At 53.5% G+C, this 15,523-nt stretch overlaps 1 protein-coding gene across 1 annotated transcript in view; it reads left to right on the top strand.

The window, feature by feature from the left end:
• Nucleotides 1–687: 687 nt before the first annotated feature.
• Nucleotides 688–15,523, top strand: part of RAB26 (RAB26, member RAS oncogene family) — a 180,792-nt gene continuing 165,956 nt past the window's right edge. Inside the window, exons 1-2 of the mRNA XM_048494280.1 lie at nucleotides 688–1,090; nucleotides 3,263–3,373. Coding sequence (XP_048350237.1) covers nucleotides 839–1,090; nucleotides 3,263–3,373 — 363 coding nt within the window. The 5' untranslated portion in view covers nucleotides 688–838. The remainder of the gene's footprint in view (nucleotides 1,091–3,262; nucleotides 3,374–15,523) is intronic.

The following is a 15,523-nucleotide window of genomic DNA, read 5'->3' as shown; positions in this document are numbered from 1 at the left end:
GGGCAGAGAGAAGCCCCCGTGTTTGTCTCTTTCCCCGCATGGGGGGGGGGGCAAGGAACAGTTTGCTTTAGTACCTGTTGACACGGGAGAAGAAGATCGTGCCCACCAAGCTGCAGGCCAAATCGCAGGAGGAAAGGTGGCGTCTCTGAGCAGGGGCCAGGCTCAGGCTGGGAGGAGGGGTAACAAAGGGCCCACTGTTTTCCTTTGTATCCTCACAACAACCCTGCCAGGTAGCTTGGGCCAGCAGTCCGTGACCCCCCCCCCCCCTCGAAGGCCTCCCGGGCGAGCGAGCGAGCGAGCGAGTGCAAACTCCAGGCGGCCCCTGCAAGCGGGCTGGCGGATGACTGGCCGAGGGGCCCGTGGGCGATGCCAGCCCCTTCCTCCTCGCCCGTGACCCCACCTGATGTCCCGCGCCAGGCACCTCTTGCAAGGGCAGCCCCTTTGCCACCCCATGGGGGGTGGGTCGGTGGTCCGCCTGGGTCCTCCTGGGCCTCTCACTGCCGGTGGTCCAGGGCGGGGAGCGCGATCCTTGGGCGGGGGGTGGGGGTGCCGACTGACCCTCGGGAGAGGCCAGGGCCGGGGAGAGTGGGAGGGGGGCGCGCTGGGCGGAGCCGGGCGGGCGGGCGAGGGGCGGTCTCGGCGCGGCGAGTGGCTGAGCGGGGGCGGGGGGCTGGGGGCGGGGCCAGGGGCGGCGGGAGGGGGGGCGCCCGGACGGCGCGGCTGCGGCGGGAGAGGAGACGAGGCCGGGATGGCGGCTGGGCCGGCGGTGCAGCGGGCGAGGGCGGCAACCGGGGCGCTCCGGAGGGGCGTTGGGGGGCGGGCGGCGCCCTGAGCCGGCATGTCCCGCAAGAAGAGCCCCCGAGGCAAGGGTGCCGCCTCCGCCGCGGCCGCCGCCGCCTCCTCTTCCTCCTCCTCCTCCTCCTCGGCCGCCCTGCCCGCCGCCCAGCCCCCGACCCAGCCCCAGCAGCGCGACGCCAAAGCCAGGCCGGCGGGGGGCGCAGCCAGCGCCGACTCTGGCCCCGGCGGGGGGCCGCTGCCCAGCAGACCCTCCCTCAGCAACAGCGGCGAGTTCTACGACGTCGCCTTCAAGGTGAGCCGGGCTCCGGTGGCGGGCCGTCCCGCCGGACTCGCCTGCCACTCGCTTCCTGGAAAGGCGCCCCCTTTGGAAAGCGGAGGGGGGGACACCCTACGTTTCTAGGAAGCCTTGTGCCATATGGGGGGGGGGGGGTTAGTGTTTTCAACTTGCAGGGTGCGCGCTGCTGAGGGTATGGAGTGGGGAAGGAAGGATACTCTGCATGTGCTCCGTGACTCAGGGCTTCCATCTCCAAGGCTCAGCCCGGGGATCCAGTTAGGGCTGTTGCAGCGCTGGGAACAGGTGCCCCCCCCCAGGAGCAGGAGGGGGGTCCATTGCACCCGAGGTGTGGCGCCACCACCACCCCAAAGGCGATTCTGCGGCCGGGGAGCAGGCGCTGTCCAGGGTCCTGGGCGGGCTCTTTCCCACCCCCCGTCTTTTAAAATGAGCCGAATTGAACCCGGCACCTTCAAGGCACCAGTCAGCTGCTGCGCCCCTGAGCTTGACCCCCTTGTCCGACAGGCTGCTTGGCAGCGCTGGAACAGGGAGGGGGGTGGCCCAGGCAGCGCCCCGAGGGGTCCGGCCAAGCTCCCTTCTGGACAAGCCAGCCAGAACAACAACAATTTGCGATGCTGCAAAAAACTGTAGAGATCACGGAGGGAGGGCCCTGGGCATGCAGCTGGGTCGCCCTTCTCCCTCCAGGTGCAGCCCTGGACGGCGGTCCCTTGTGCAGGACAGACAGGAGAAAGCAGAGTTGGCTTCCTCCTGGCAGTGGCGCCGGGGGTCTGGACTAGTGCCCTGGGCTGCCCCCTCCTTTGCTGGCATGTCTGGGCACTTGCGTGTTTGCCTTTCTGTTGCTTGCCACTGAGTTTCATGCGCATCTTAAGACACCTTTGAATGAGTGCCTGTGTCACTTATTTCTTTGTTATTTTACTTAATGTTCTATCTCTTTCCCTAAAGAGGACTCAAGGCGGCTTAGATTGTTCTCCTCTCCACAACAACCCTGTGAGGTTGGGTTAGGCTGAAGTTGTGTGGCTAGTCCCAGGTCACCCAGCGAGCCTCCAGAGCGGGGATTCGAAACCAGGTCTCCCAGATCCCAGTCTGACACTCTAATCACTGCGCAACACTGCCTCTTGACGAGAAAGGTGTAATGCGGAACTAAGGGCGGTCTTCCTCTTTTCTTACATTTTTGATTCCTGTGATTTTTTTTAAACCTTGATATCAAGTTTGGAAGGGAAGGAGAAAAGGCTTTCAGGACTTCTATCTAGGCCGCCAGTAGATCAGTTCCGATTTGAGGGGGTGGGAAGCCAAGTTGGAATGAAACGGAAGGTTTCTTCACCTGTCCCTGAGTACAAAGTCAGGCGCCACCCCCACCCCCCAGTAACTGGGCTGCAGTTCATCAGGTGAAGAGCAGCCACCCAGCAGAATTAACCTTCCAACAAAGAATTTACCTGCTGTCCATCCATCACTGCTTCCTCTGATCTTCCCTTTGACGTTCCTTCTTTCTTCTGGGTGACCTTATTTATTTTATTTATTTATACTTTAGGCTTCTATACCGCCCCGTCCCCGAAGGGCTCTGGGCGGTGTACAGCATATAATAAATACAATCATAAAACCAGTATAATTGACTAAAATAAAAGCAGCGAGACTAACTAAATATTAACATTTAATACAAGCATAAATATAGACGTAGGTGGCGCCCGATAACCTAATATCAAATTCTTCCCCCAAGGGAGGAACGGCAGGTCTCAACAGATGTTATAGGCCCAGGTGTAGGAGCCAAAACAGGGGGGGGGGCACTATCAGCTGCTGGTCCCTCCAAAGGCCCGGCGGAACAGCTCCGTCTTACAGGCCCTGCAGAACTCACCAAGGTCCCGCAGGGCCCGGACAGCTGGTGGAAGAGCGTTCCACCAGGCCGGGGCCAGAGCAGTAAAGGCCCTGGCCCGTGTGGAGACCAGCCGCATCATCGAGGGGCCGGGGACCACTAGTAAATTGGCCTCTGCTGAACGAAGAGGCCGTGTGGGAACATATGGGGTGAAGTCACGGTTCTCTCAGAACTCTCCCAGCCCCACCTCCTCACAAGGCGACTGTTGTGGAGGTGCGGGGAAGGAAGGCAATTGTAAAGCCCTCTGAGGCTCTTGAAAGGCAGAGGAAAGTGGGGAACAAAACCCAAATCTTTTTTTTCTGTAGGTTATGCTGGTTGGTGATTCCGGCGTTGGCAAGACGTGCCTCCTGGTGCGGTTCAAGGATGGCGCTTTCCTAGCCGGGAGCTTCATATCGACAGTGGGGATTGACTTCCGGGTAAGTCAGCTTTCTGGGACTTAATTCCTCAGCCGACGCGTGCGGTTTGATGCCTGACCCTTAAAAACCCACCCAGGGACAAAATTCATATAATGCTTCTTTCCACTGTCCCGTGATTGGCAGCTCTCCAGGGACTCAGGCAGAGAAACATGTTTCCCCTCCCTGGTCTCCTGGGATGTTTTTATCTGGAGATGCTGGGGCTTTCAGCATGCCCACCGGGGGTTCAGTCAAATTCAAATCATTTTATTTACGGTCTACGACCAGAACAGCAAAAACAGAAATACATAATTCAGGAATAATAATTCACGAATCAAAGATAGTACATAGTACAAAATATATAGTCAATATTACTGACTGAGGGGATATTCGCAGGAATTAAATAATTTATATGAAATTTTTTCCTGTGACTTAGGTTTAAAATCCTGTTACACCTAAAATTGCGATACAATGGATAAAAGTACAAAGATTGGGATAGTGATAAAAGTTTAGGTATAAAAGGCCTCTACAGTATTGCAAAAAGGAAGCCAATAAGGACTGGCTAAAAAACTGGACTTCCGGCCAAGTCTAAAAAAACTGGACTTCTGGCCAAGTCTGGCTAAAAACTGGACTTCCAGCCAAGTCGTCTAAAAATTAATCTAATCTTGCCCTTCCCCTTTGACCTCCTTATTCGGCCGCAGGATATCTCTTTTTGTCTTTACAGATGAGTGCACAGAAACGCAAGGCCGTTTCTGCTGTGTGGTTTTCTAGGTTGCTGCCCGGACAAAATATAGTCCAGTAAATCTTTGCAGGATTTAAGGCCGGTTAAAGGCAGACATTATGTGACAGGGCTAAGGATTTCCTTTCGGGTCTGTTCATACATGGGGCATCTCAAAACATAGCTTGATCGGTAGTGCTCGAGATTTCGCCTAGGGCGAGGGGCAAAGCCCTTTCTTTCATGTAAGGCGCGGAACTTTTTCTTATATTTTCCCTCTAGCAGTAATGAGAGGGGAAGAGAGATTACATCTTGGCCAATGTAAAGATCTTCTTGTATTACTGTTGCTTTCCTAAAAAAGAAACTCAGATATGGTGCTGTACTAACTTGCCATCTTAAATGTTCCGGTGCAAGGAATTTAGGGCACTCTTGTAGGTCTGTTTGTCTCCCTATGTCAGATATTTTTTGTTTGACTAGTATACGGGCCCTTTCAGCTCCTATGGCCAGGGGTTCAGTCGCTGAGTCATGGCCCCCACCCATCCACTGGGAAATTCTTCCGTGTCACCCGGGTGGAAATGAATGGGAGTGACTGTGGATTTTGCCCCGGGGGCAAGACCGTTGCTTGGCCTGGTGCTTCAGGGCACTGAGATGCCCAGGTGCCGCTGTCATCTGGCCATGGCTCGGGCCTCACGTGTTGAGAGGGTTTCCACCTTGTTCCTGTCCCCTGCCTTCTGCCTAGCATACGTGGCCCGGCAAGTCACACTTTCATGGAACAGGAAGAGAACCTGCCAGCCCTTCTGGTTCAGAGCTGCTGCGGGTGGAGTCTGCAGGTTTGGCTTGCCAGGATTAGCTGCCAGAGGCCCCTTCTGGCAGGATCCCCGTTTACTGCCAGCTCAAGGGCCAGCTTGCACTTTCCCTGCCTGGCCATCCATCCATTTCCTGGACCAAATAACAGATCAGTTCTTCTTGCGTGGAGGGAGGGAGTGTTTGTTAACGCACACCCATCTGTACAGATTTCATAATGGAACTGGTGAACGACAAACCGTTTGCTCTGAAGAGGAGAAGGCTTCTTGTATTTTAGTTGGCTGGGATGTTTAAAAGGGGGTTCTGTGATGACGAAGGGGGGCTTTTTGAAAATGGGCTGGAACGCTGGCAGGGTTAAGAAATGCCTGCAGAGAATCAAATGCGCAGTTTGCAGTATCCTCACATCTGCCTGCCTTTGACTTGTATTTTACATTCGGTCATACAAGGTGGCATGCAAGGGAGGGGATGGAGGGGCCCCGGCATCTGGACATGGCCCACACACCCTAGCAGAAGAGGGAGGGGAGGGAGGGAGGGATGGCATGCAAGGGAAGGGGAGGGAGTAAGGGGTGGCATGCAAGCGAGTGGGAGGGGGGTTCAAGAACAGATGGACATGGCCCACCCACCCCTAGCAGAGGGAGGAGAGGGAGGGGGAGAGGAGGAGTGGCATGTCTGAGGAGGGCGAGAAGGCCCGGCATCTGGACATGGCCCACCCACCCTAGCGAAGGGAGGGGAGGGGTGGCATGTAAGGAAAGAGGAGGGAGGGAGGGGTGGCATGCAGGGGAGTGGGAGGGGGCCCGGCATCTGGACATGGCCCACCCACCCTAGCAGAGGGAGAGGGAGGGGAGGGAGGGGTGGCATGCAAGGGAAGGGAAGGGAGTAAGGTATGGCATGCAAGGGAGCGAAGCGGGGGGGGGGGCCTGGCATCTGGACACGGCCCACCCACCCTAGCAGAGGAGAGGGAGGGGGGGGAGGAGGGTGGCATGCATCACAAGGAAGAGAGGGAGGAGATGGAAGGTATGGCGTAATGCAAGTGGAGCCGTGGAGGGGGCCCCGGCATCTGGACATGGCCCACCCACCCCTTGAGAGCAGAGGGGAGAGGGAGGGAAGGGAGGGGTGGCATGCAAGGGAAGGGGAGGGAGTAAGGTATGGCATGCAAGGGAGCGGGAGGGGCCCCGGCATCTGGACATGGCCCACCCACCCTAGCAGAGGGAGAGGGAGGGGAGGGAGGGGTGGCATGCAAGGGAAGGGGAGGGAGGGAGTAAGGTATGGCATGCAAGGGGCCGAGCCGGAGGGTGGCCCCTCAAGCATCCTGGACATGGCCCACCCACCAGCAGAGGGAGAGGGAGAGGAGGGAGGAGGTGGCATGTCTAAAGGGGAAGTGGGGGAGGGAGGGGAGTAAGGTATGGCATGCAAGAGTGGAGGCGGGAGGGGCCCCGGCATCTGGACAGGGCCCACCCACCCTAGCAGAGGGAGAGGGAGGGAGGAGGGGTGGGGCATGCAAGGGAAGGGGAGGAGGGAGGGTACAGCATGCACAAGAGAGGGAGAGGGGGAGGGGGAGGGGGAGTAAAGGGGTGGTGGCTTGCTCACAAGGGAGGAGGCTGAGAAGGCCCGACATCTGGACATGGCCCACCCACCCTAAGCGTGAGAAGGGAGGGGGAGGGGTGGCATGTAAGGAAAGAGGAGGGAGGTGTGAGGGTGGTGGCATGCAGGGGGGAGTGGGAGGGGCCGGCATCTGGACACTGGCCCACCCACCCTAGCGGTAGGGAGAGGGAGGAGGGAGGGAGGGGTGGCATGCAAGTGAAGAGCCGGAAGTGAGTAAAGGTATGGCATGCAAGGGAAGCAGGGAGGGGCCCCGGCATCTGGATGCCTGCCCCACCAACCCTAGCAAGAGGGGAGGAGGGAGGGGAGGGAGGGGTGGCATGTCACAAGGGAAGGGGAGGGAGGAGGGAGAATGCGGTATGGCATGCAAGGGAGGCGGGAGGGGCCCCCTGCATTCTGGACATGGCCTCACCCCTAACTTTAGCATAGAGAGGGAGAGAGGGAGGGGAGGGAGGGGTGGCATGCAAGGGAAGGGAAGGGAGTAAGGTATGGCATGCAAGGGGAGGCCGGGAGGGCCCCCCGGCATCCCTGGGACATGGCCCACCCACCCTAGCAGAGGGAGGGAGGGAGGGAGGGGTGGCATGGGCGGGAAGGGGAGGGGAGTAAGGTATGGCATGCAAAGGGAGGCCCGGGGAGTTTGAGGGGCCCCGTGCATCTGGACATGGCCCACCCACCCTAGCAGAGGGAGAGGGAGGGGAGGGAGGGGTGGCATGCAAGGGAAGGGGAGGGAGGGAGTAAGGGGTGGCATGCAAGGGAGGGCGAGAAGGCCCGGCATCTGGACATGGCCCACCCACCCTAGCGAAGGGAGGGGAGGGGTGGCATGTAAGGGAAAGAGGAGGGAGGGAGGGGTGGCATGCAGGGGAGTGGGAGGGGGACGGCGAAAGGGACCGAAAATTGGGAAAACAACACAGTTACGTGTGATTTCTAACGGTGGCGTCTTTTTTTAAAAAGCCTGCCAGAAATTATCGGATGTTCTATTTCTCTAGTGGATCATATGGCTGGCACTTATCAAACTGAGCCAGAGGATTTAAAAACTACCCAGGGTAAAACAAAAGAAATTGAAAGCAAGTTAGGAAAACATCTTGATTCACATGGCTGATAGTGGTACAGTTTGGCTTTAAAAATTGAATTCTTTGCTGCTTTTAATTTTTCCCCTTCATTTTTGACTGAATGATTCTCTTATAGTGTTGTGGTTTTTCTCAACGGATATGGTTTAAATAGAGCAGCAACACAGGTGCATTTTTTCCTTAACAAAAGCCCGTGTCAGGAACATCGTCCTGGGTCTCTGATCCGAACTGCCATCAATGAGACCTTGTGGACGTCTCACTGTCTCTCCCCCGCAGGGGCGCAGCAGGGAGCATTTCGGAGAATGATTGCATGGGCGGTCATGAGACACACACACCCCCCCCCCCCGGTAATGCCAGCTTTCTATTTTGGCCCCCTGCAGCATCTCCTTAGATCTGTCGTTCCTCTTAGAGGGATTTGGAGAGATCAGAGGTTGCTTTCAAGCTCCAAGCCAGCCAACAGGTGCCCGCTTTCCGCCCCTCTTCTGTCAGGATGCTGATACCTCGCTGTGAATTAAGGCTCTGCCAGGTGTGCTCAAACCAGCAAATGGAAACGCACACAAGATCTGAGCATCGCCTGAGTTAACAGAGGCACCTTTTCCGGAGCTGGCAAAGGCAGCCTTTATCCTCTGGAGAACTGGTGCTGAGGTCCTTTGGGTAAATCTCGGGTAGCTTTTTCTTCTGACAGTCCTCCCCTGACAGGGGTTCGTGGATGAGGCCTCCTTACTGTGTAATTCCTACCCAAACTGTGGAGTTGGCAAGATAAGTGTCAGGCCTCGCCAAAATGTGTGGATTCATCAACGTACAAGTCTCATTGGGAATTTAATTTTTCTTTATTGTTTCCCCCTAAAAACATCCTCCTCCCCTGCAATCCTCTTTAAGCTACACATGATCAAACTATTTCCTGACCAAATGGTGGATCTCTAATTGGTCCTGGTCTGATTTGGGTGCTGTGAGCATAACAACCAATTTATACCCCTCTCCTGTAAGGAGACTCAAGGGGGCTTACAAGCTCCTTTCCCTTCCTTTCTCCACAACAGACACCTTGTCTGGCAGGTGGTAACCCAAGAACTGTGACTAGCCCAAGGTTACCCAGCAGGAATGTAGGAGTGCGGAAACACATCTGGTTCACCAGTTAAGCCTCTGCCACTCAGATGGAGGGGTGGGGAATCAAACCCGGTTCTCCAGATTAGAATCCTCCTGCTCTTAGAATCCACCAGTCAACAGAGCACAGAGGTTGGGGGCTTTCCCTGATGCTGCCTCCTATCACTAGGTTCCAGAGATTGACTGCCTCTGAATGTGGAAGTTCTCTTTAGACTCCATGACTAGTAGCCTCCGAGGGGCCTGGCTACCCTCCACTGGGCCAGCAAAATTCAAAGACCAGCGGCGGTCTTGTTTACTCATGCAAAGCTCCAGAGAGGCCAGAGTCCCCGTCCTTTGAGTGGGGGCACGGGGGTCTCAAAACATAGTTATGTTCTGTTGCTGCCTTCTCCCACGGAGAACCGCATCCTTCAGGGGTTTACGTAATCTTTTTAGGGACCTACATATGTATATATGAATTTCAGGGACAAACGTGCGTTGTTCAGGGAAGCTCTCCCTTTGGGTCTGTTCTGAATCCGCTACCCACTCAGTGGCCTTGGAAAATCCTCCGCTCTGGTGTTTTGAAAGCATAAACCACGTCTCTCTCCTCTTTGCTCTTTTGTCAGGATACATATTTCGAAGCCTCTGTCGTTCTGGGGGCTCCTCGTTGAAATTTGGGAGGCTGATGAGAGCCGGAGAGTTCTGCTTCTTTATGGGCCTGCTGTAATTACCGTCCTTTGAGTCACAAACAAGTTCACTGCTGGACTGAGCAGGAGGGTTTTGTTCGCTTGAGCTTTGGGCGTGTTAATTTGTTTTCCTTCAGTAACAAACCTGCCCCCTTGTTGGCAACTTGGCCCTTCCCTGGAAAGTGGCGTCTGTTGCTCTGCTTGGCCCTTAAATGAAACTTCTGGGGGGGGGGGGGTTGGTCAATGAGCTGAACAGCTCTTGATTCCCTGCGTAGGGAAATGTAAATTAATATGTTTTCCTGGAACTGGGGCAGGGGGTGTCAGCCTAATGAAACAGCAATATTCTGGCACAGTTTATAAACATGCTCAATACTGGGCCAGGTCTCTGGGCCAATCTGTCTCCGTCGTTGTTGCTCTGATGGGCTGCAGCTCTGGAGTGGAGAAGGGTCTTCCACGTCATCTGAGGCGCTGGCAAACAGCGTGGGGGAGGGAGCTTGTCAAGTGCAGATGCCATGGGTCGGTCGGACCAGAGGCCTTCTGGTTGCAAAGCTGCTAAGCCTCATCTCCTCTGCCCCTGGCATTCTGGAGGTCTTATCCATGTTTCCAAGGCAGGATTCTCAATATCCTCCCTGTAGGGAGTGAGAACGGGCTGGCAGGCAGTTCTTGTGGAAATCAGAAGAAGCCTGGGCTGTTGCTTTCAGTCTGCTGATGACTCCCAAATTGTTAAACTTTGGAGAAAACAAACTGGTAGAGGCAACCACCCCTGAATTACGCTTGGCTTGAAATTCGCAAGGGGTGGTGTGTGGTTTCCAGGCTGTACGACCGTGTTCTAGTAGCATTTTCTCCTGACGTTTCGCCTGCATCTGTGGCTGGCGGCATCTTCAGAGGATCCCAAGGGGTTGCCCTAAGTCACCTGTGGCTTGATGACAACAAGGGGAAATTAAGTAAAATGGAATTTGGAGGTTGAAGAAAGAGCTAATAAGTTCTTATGGATTTGTTTGCAAAGGTGATGTAAATATGTCGGATTTCTCAGGTTGATCAAGAAAACTGGATACTCCACAAGACTAGGTCAAGGGTTGACTCTTCCCCCTTGAACTAGTCTTGGACAAGTAGCAGAAGATGGAGGGGTTTTCACCTGGCTCCGTCCCCGAGCAGCTACTTGTTGGCCTGCGATTTTCAGGGAGGGTTCACTGGGACCCTCCTTAGCAAACATTCTCCTGACAGTAGAAGCAAAGATCGTTGAGCTTGGAAGGAGAGTGAGGCTTGTCACCCGTGGGCGGGGCTTTCTGGCTTTCCTGGTGCCCCTGAAGTGGATCCTTCCTCAGCGGTGTATCCCCCCCGCCCCCCAACGGGATTCAAAATGCAAGGTGTCAAGCAGGGGGGGGTCCCTTTTTCGAAGACGTGCTCGACTGGCATACAAAGATATGCCGGGCTTTTTAATTAAAGCGTGTGGTTATCAGGCCTGTCTGTGCTGGTAATTATTCTGCCTCCTCGAGTGGGGACGGAGCCAGAATTCTGATAGGCGACGTGGCGCTCCTGATTGGCTGTCATTTCTTGCTTTTTGAACATCCAGTTCTCTGGAGGCACGTTCATGGCTAAGCCGTAAATCAGAAGTGCCCTCTGGCTGCCAAGCTGGTGCCCCCTTTTTGGCCAAAGCCAAGCCAGCCTTTTCGTTCAGGTATCCAAAGGATGCTTGCATTTAGTTTGGAGAATGTGGGGTTCTTGTTGGAGGGCTTCTCAGGGCAGTGGCATAGCTGCCAGGGGGCGTGGCGGGGTGTGTTGGCCCGGGCGCATGCCGTGTGTGGGTGGGGTGGGGGCGTTCCGGGGCGTGGCATGGTGGGCTGGGGTGTAGCAGGGGCACAGGGCGAACGCACGCCCCAGGCGCAGCTCCCCCTCACTCCGCCCCTGTCTTGGGGAGGGGGGAAATGGCACAAGCACTCTGCTTTGTTCTGGATCTATTGCTAGGCAGTTTTCTGACTTCTCATTTTAGTATGTTGTACATACGTGAGGCAGATGTCTTTCTCTCTATATGATTCATAAGTTTAGAACTCTGTGCCATATTCCATTCTCCTCTTTAATCTTGTCGTGTCCCTGTCTATTTCAGAATAATCTGGTCCCAGAATGCTCCTTAGCGTAGGCCGTCCGAGGTAGGAATTCTGGAAATAAACCAATTACTTTGCTGTTTTACAAATCAGAGTAACCCGATTGCTGTCGCCCTCCCGCCTACAGAAGTTGCTCCCAGACAGGTTTTTTTGCTGGCCTCTTCTGTATCTTTTCCCATCTCTGCAACAGCCTTTCCTCGGCACGGGGGAGAAGTGGTGCTAAGAGCTGTTCCCAGGAGCGTTCGACATCAGGGGAAGAACCATCGGAAGGTTCCTGCCGGGAGACGTTATCTGCGGAACTGCTTGGCAACCCGATCGCCGCGCATCAGAGGCGCTGGCAAACAGCGTGGGGGAGGGAGCTTTCTGGCTGTGTCCTTGCAGGGAGCGCAATCAGCGATGCTGCAGGCTCCAGATAAAAGCGGCTACAACAGGTGGCCCTGAATGGCCAGGTCTCTCGATCCTCCCAGCTGGCTATTGGTTCCCAGACTTCTCTGCAAGGGCTTTGCCTGTGTTCTTGCAGCCACGCTAGTGTCGGGCAGACTTTCCTGTGGATCGCTGTTAGAATTGCAGGGACTTCGGCAATTGTGGCTATTGTTTGGGAACTGTGGCCCTTTCAGAGGGTGCCACCAGTTTTCTCCATGGGATTCCTATCCCAAAGGAAACGCTTCCTCGCTGCAGGGCAGAGCAACAGCATCTCGTCGGCCTCAACCTAACCTACCTCATAGGATAGTTGTGAGATTACAATAGAGCAGGGGAGGATGACGAAAGACATTTTGGTCTCCGTTGGGGAGAAGGGTGGGGTATCAAAGGCATGAATAAATAAATAAAAGCCCCTGCTGAGCCAGACCCTCCCCAAAAGCACTCTCTTCTGCTTTAAAATCTTCATAATTCAGCACAATTATTATTTGTGTGCATCGCCCTCGTTGTGTGCCGCAGGGGAAGTGTTTGGACTTTGCGCAGCAGCAGCAGAAGGAAATGGGCTGAGAAGGGGGATCAGAGAAATGAAAATTAGCCAACGTTTGGCCAATCTGCGGTTGTCAGAACGGGCGCCCGAGGATTTCATAACCTCTCAACAACAATCTGAATTATTCACTATAGCAGAAGAACTAAATTGTGTTCTTGTCTGGTTTAATAGGATAGACATTGAAACTCCAAATGCGTGTTCGGAATGGCAAATTCGCAAAGGCAAATGCCTGGGTAACTAAGAAACGGCTTTAGGATGACTTACGCAGCTCAGAAGCTGCAGGTGCTTAATGCCTGTGCGTGAGTGTTTGTGTTTGGGTGGAGGGCTCAGATTTAAGGACGAGGCTGGTTTTTGTTTTTTAGCTCGGCCAGGTTTTGCGCTATTCCAATTCTGTTTCTTTTTTGCAAGCCTTAAAACTTGGCTCTTTCCTGACGGCAAACTGTCCCTGTTAAAACTGATACGCTTTCGACATAGTTTTTTCAACACTGTTGTTGCATCAAGGGAGTTAAAAAACAACAACTAGCCCAGCAGCGGAAATGAGGCCAACCCAAACTTCGCGGGTGTAGCAGAGCTGCGTACGAAATCAAGAAGAAATGAGCACGGGTGTCACTTGCGGTTTGCTAAGAAATTTTCCTGCTGTCCTGGTGTAGTGAAGTGTGGAGCTTTTTATTGTAACGCGCAGAGCATGTTCTAGCCTCATCGAGATCGGGGCAACGAAACCTGTGGCGGTGAGCTGTTTGTACAGTTGTCAGTGGCTAAGGGACACGGAAGCTGTTTATTTCGCTCATGGATCCCATCCTGGGCATACTTAGAGTTTAGACAGAGTTTGGATTTATACCCCCCCCCCTTTCTCTCCTGTAGGAGACTCAAAGGGGCTGACAATCTCCTTGCCCTTCCCCCCCACCAACAAACACCCTGTGAGGTGGGTGGGGCTGAGAGAGCTCCAAAAAGCTGTGACTAGCCCAAGGTCACCCAGCTGGCATGTGTTGGAGTGCAGATAAGCCTCCACAGCTCAGTCGGCAGAGTGGGGAATCAAACCCAGTTCCTCCAGATTAGAATGCACCTGCTCTTAACCATGGCGCCACTGCTGCTCCTTGCAAGCTACTGTTGGCTGCTGACCTGGAGCCGTTAGCTAAAGTAGTGATGGAGTGAGAGACACATTTTTAAGGAACGTGCTCTTAGGAGATTTGCAGCCTTACTTCCAAACTAAAGTAGTTGCAGCAGCAGCACCCCCAGCCAGCCCTGAGTGCTGCAAAGGATGGAGCCCAAGCTCAGCCGTATCTCAGCATAAACAATGCTCTCCTGGAGCTCTTTGCACGTGTGGCCTGGAACACCACGACCTTCCCTCCTGCCTGAACTTTTGCAGCTACAGTAAATCTACAGTTCTGATAACTAAGAATCACCTTTTCTGAAAGGAGTCTGATGCCGTGTTTCTGGGAGATACCAAACGGAAGAAAGCAAGTCAGGGAATCATGCAGAGGCGTCAGAGCAAACTCCTCTAAGGGTGGGATACTTTGGGTTCAGGGAAACATTTAACTCATTTGCTTCTGAGTGACAAGTAGCATCTCTCAGAACACCAAGAGGCCCGATGCAGTGTGTGGATTACTGATTTAATGCTCTACATAAATGCGAACAGCTAGATTTGAGTCCCACTCAGAGACCAACAGGAGTTTTAAGCTTTCAGCAGTCAAAGTTGAAACTCTTGTTGATTTCTAATTTGCCACTGCACTCAAATCTTGACTGTTCTGCTGCAGACAAAGGTGGCGACCCTCTGCAACTAGAAATGTGTAGTGGCGATTGTTAATATGGTAGCTGTGTTTATATTACAATCAGAATTGTTTGTTAGGGAGTCAGTGGTGGAAAAACAAACCATCCGCTGTGAGCCGCAAGCAGGGCTGGGGATGGGGCCTTCGTGGTATTTCCTCAGCCACAAATGAATTACAGCGTCTAATTTGTAGTTTCCGATACTGATTAGCTCCCTTAATGATTGCCGGCAATTTCCTTTCCTTCGGGGCGGTTGCTGCTGTCTTCCTTAGAGCAGCACAGCATGAAAGACTTGCTCTGCCTTTAGATTCAGGCAAGGAATTGTCTGTGCTTAAAAAAAACAACCCCAGTTTTGTACCAACAGTTGCTAAATTCTGTGTCCTGTGAATTAAGCAAGTGTGTGTAATCGTCACGTTTTGCATAATGTGGTGCAACCAAACCCCGTGAACTTACAATGCAATCCTAAACAGAGTTATTCCAGTCAAAGTGCATTCATTTAAATTAAATTGGTGTGTGTGGTGGTGGTGGTGGTGGGGAAACAGCCTGGGTTCCTTAAAATGGAGGCTTTAGACATTTCCGAGTATTTCCAGAAATATTCAGAACCCAGATACTGATATTCCTGAGAATACATATACTCATCCATACATCATCCATATACTCAAAGATACTCCCAAATACTGGCATATATTCAACCTAGATGTATTTGTTTGTTTGTTTATATGCTGACCTTCCGCTGTGGACTCAGGGCTGCTTCCAATGTTTAAAATACAATCAGTGCAGTAAGCTAAAAATAACAACAATTAAAACCCAGATGGCGGATAAAATCAGTTTCCATTAAAATACCTGAGCGTGCACACTGACCACACTGTACACACACCCAATTAATAATAATCACTCTTATTTTTACTGCATTTATATCCTGCCTTTCTCACCCAATGCATCTTCCATCATTCTACCCACCATTTTTTCCTTACAACAGTCCTTTGAAGTAGATTCACTGCCTCGGAGAGTGGTGGAGTCTCCTTTGGAGGTTTCTACAGAGAGGCTGGATGGCCATCTGTCAGGAGTGCTTTGATTGTGTGTTCTTGCATGGCAGGGGGTTGGACTGGATGGCCCTTGGGGTCTCTCCCAACTCTACGATTCTGGGATTTGGCTGAGAGACCAAGTGACTGGTCCAGGATCATTCTTTCAGATCCTAGGTAGGCCAATACTCTAACCACTATGACATGTTGACTGGGAAATCTATGATGCTCACGGGAAGACTGATAAACTGGGAATCTGGATGCCAGACTGTGTTGGGGAGTGTGGCATCTCTAACCCCCGTGCACAGGGTGGTGTAGTTTTCTGTCTGTATTTTTAAAAATGCAACTTGAATTTTGGTTGACGTGTGACCATA

This window comes from Sphaerodactylus townsendi, linkage group LG04, assembly GCF_021028975.2.
Source record: "Sphaerodactylus townsendi isolate TG3544 linkage group LG04, MPM_Stown_v2.3, whole genome shotgun sequence".
Classification (NCBI taxonomy): Eukaryota; Metazoa; Chordata; class Lepidosauria; order Squamata; family Sphaerodactylidae; genus Sphaerodactylus; species Sphaerodactylus townsendi.
The sequence above is the reverse complement of the archived record's forward strand: the minus strand, read 5'-3'. Positions and strand labels throughout refer to the sequence as shown.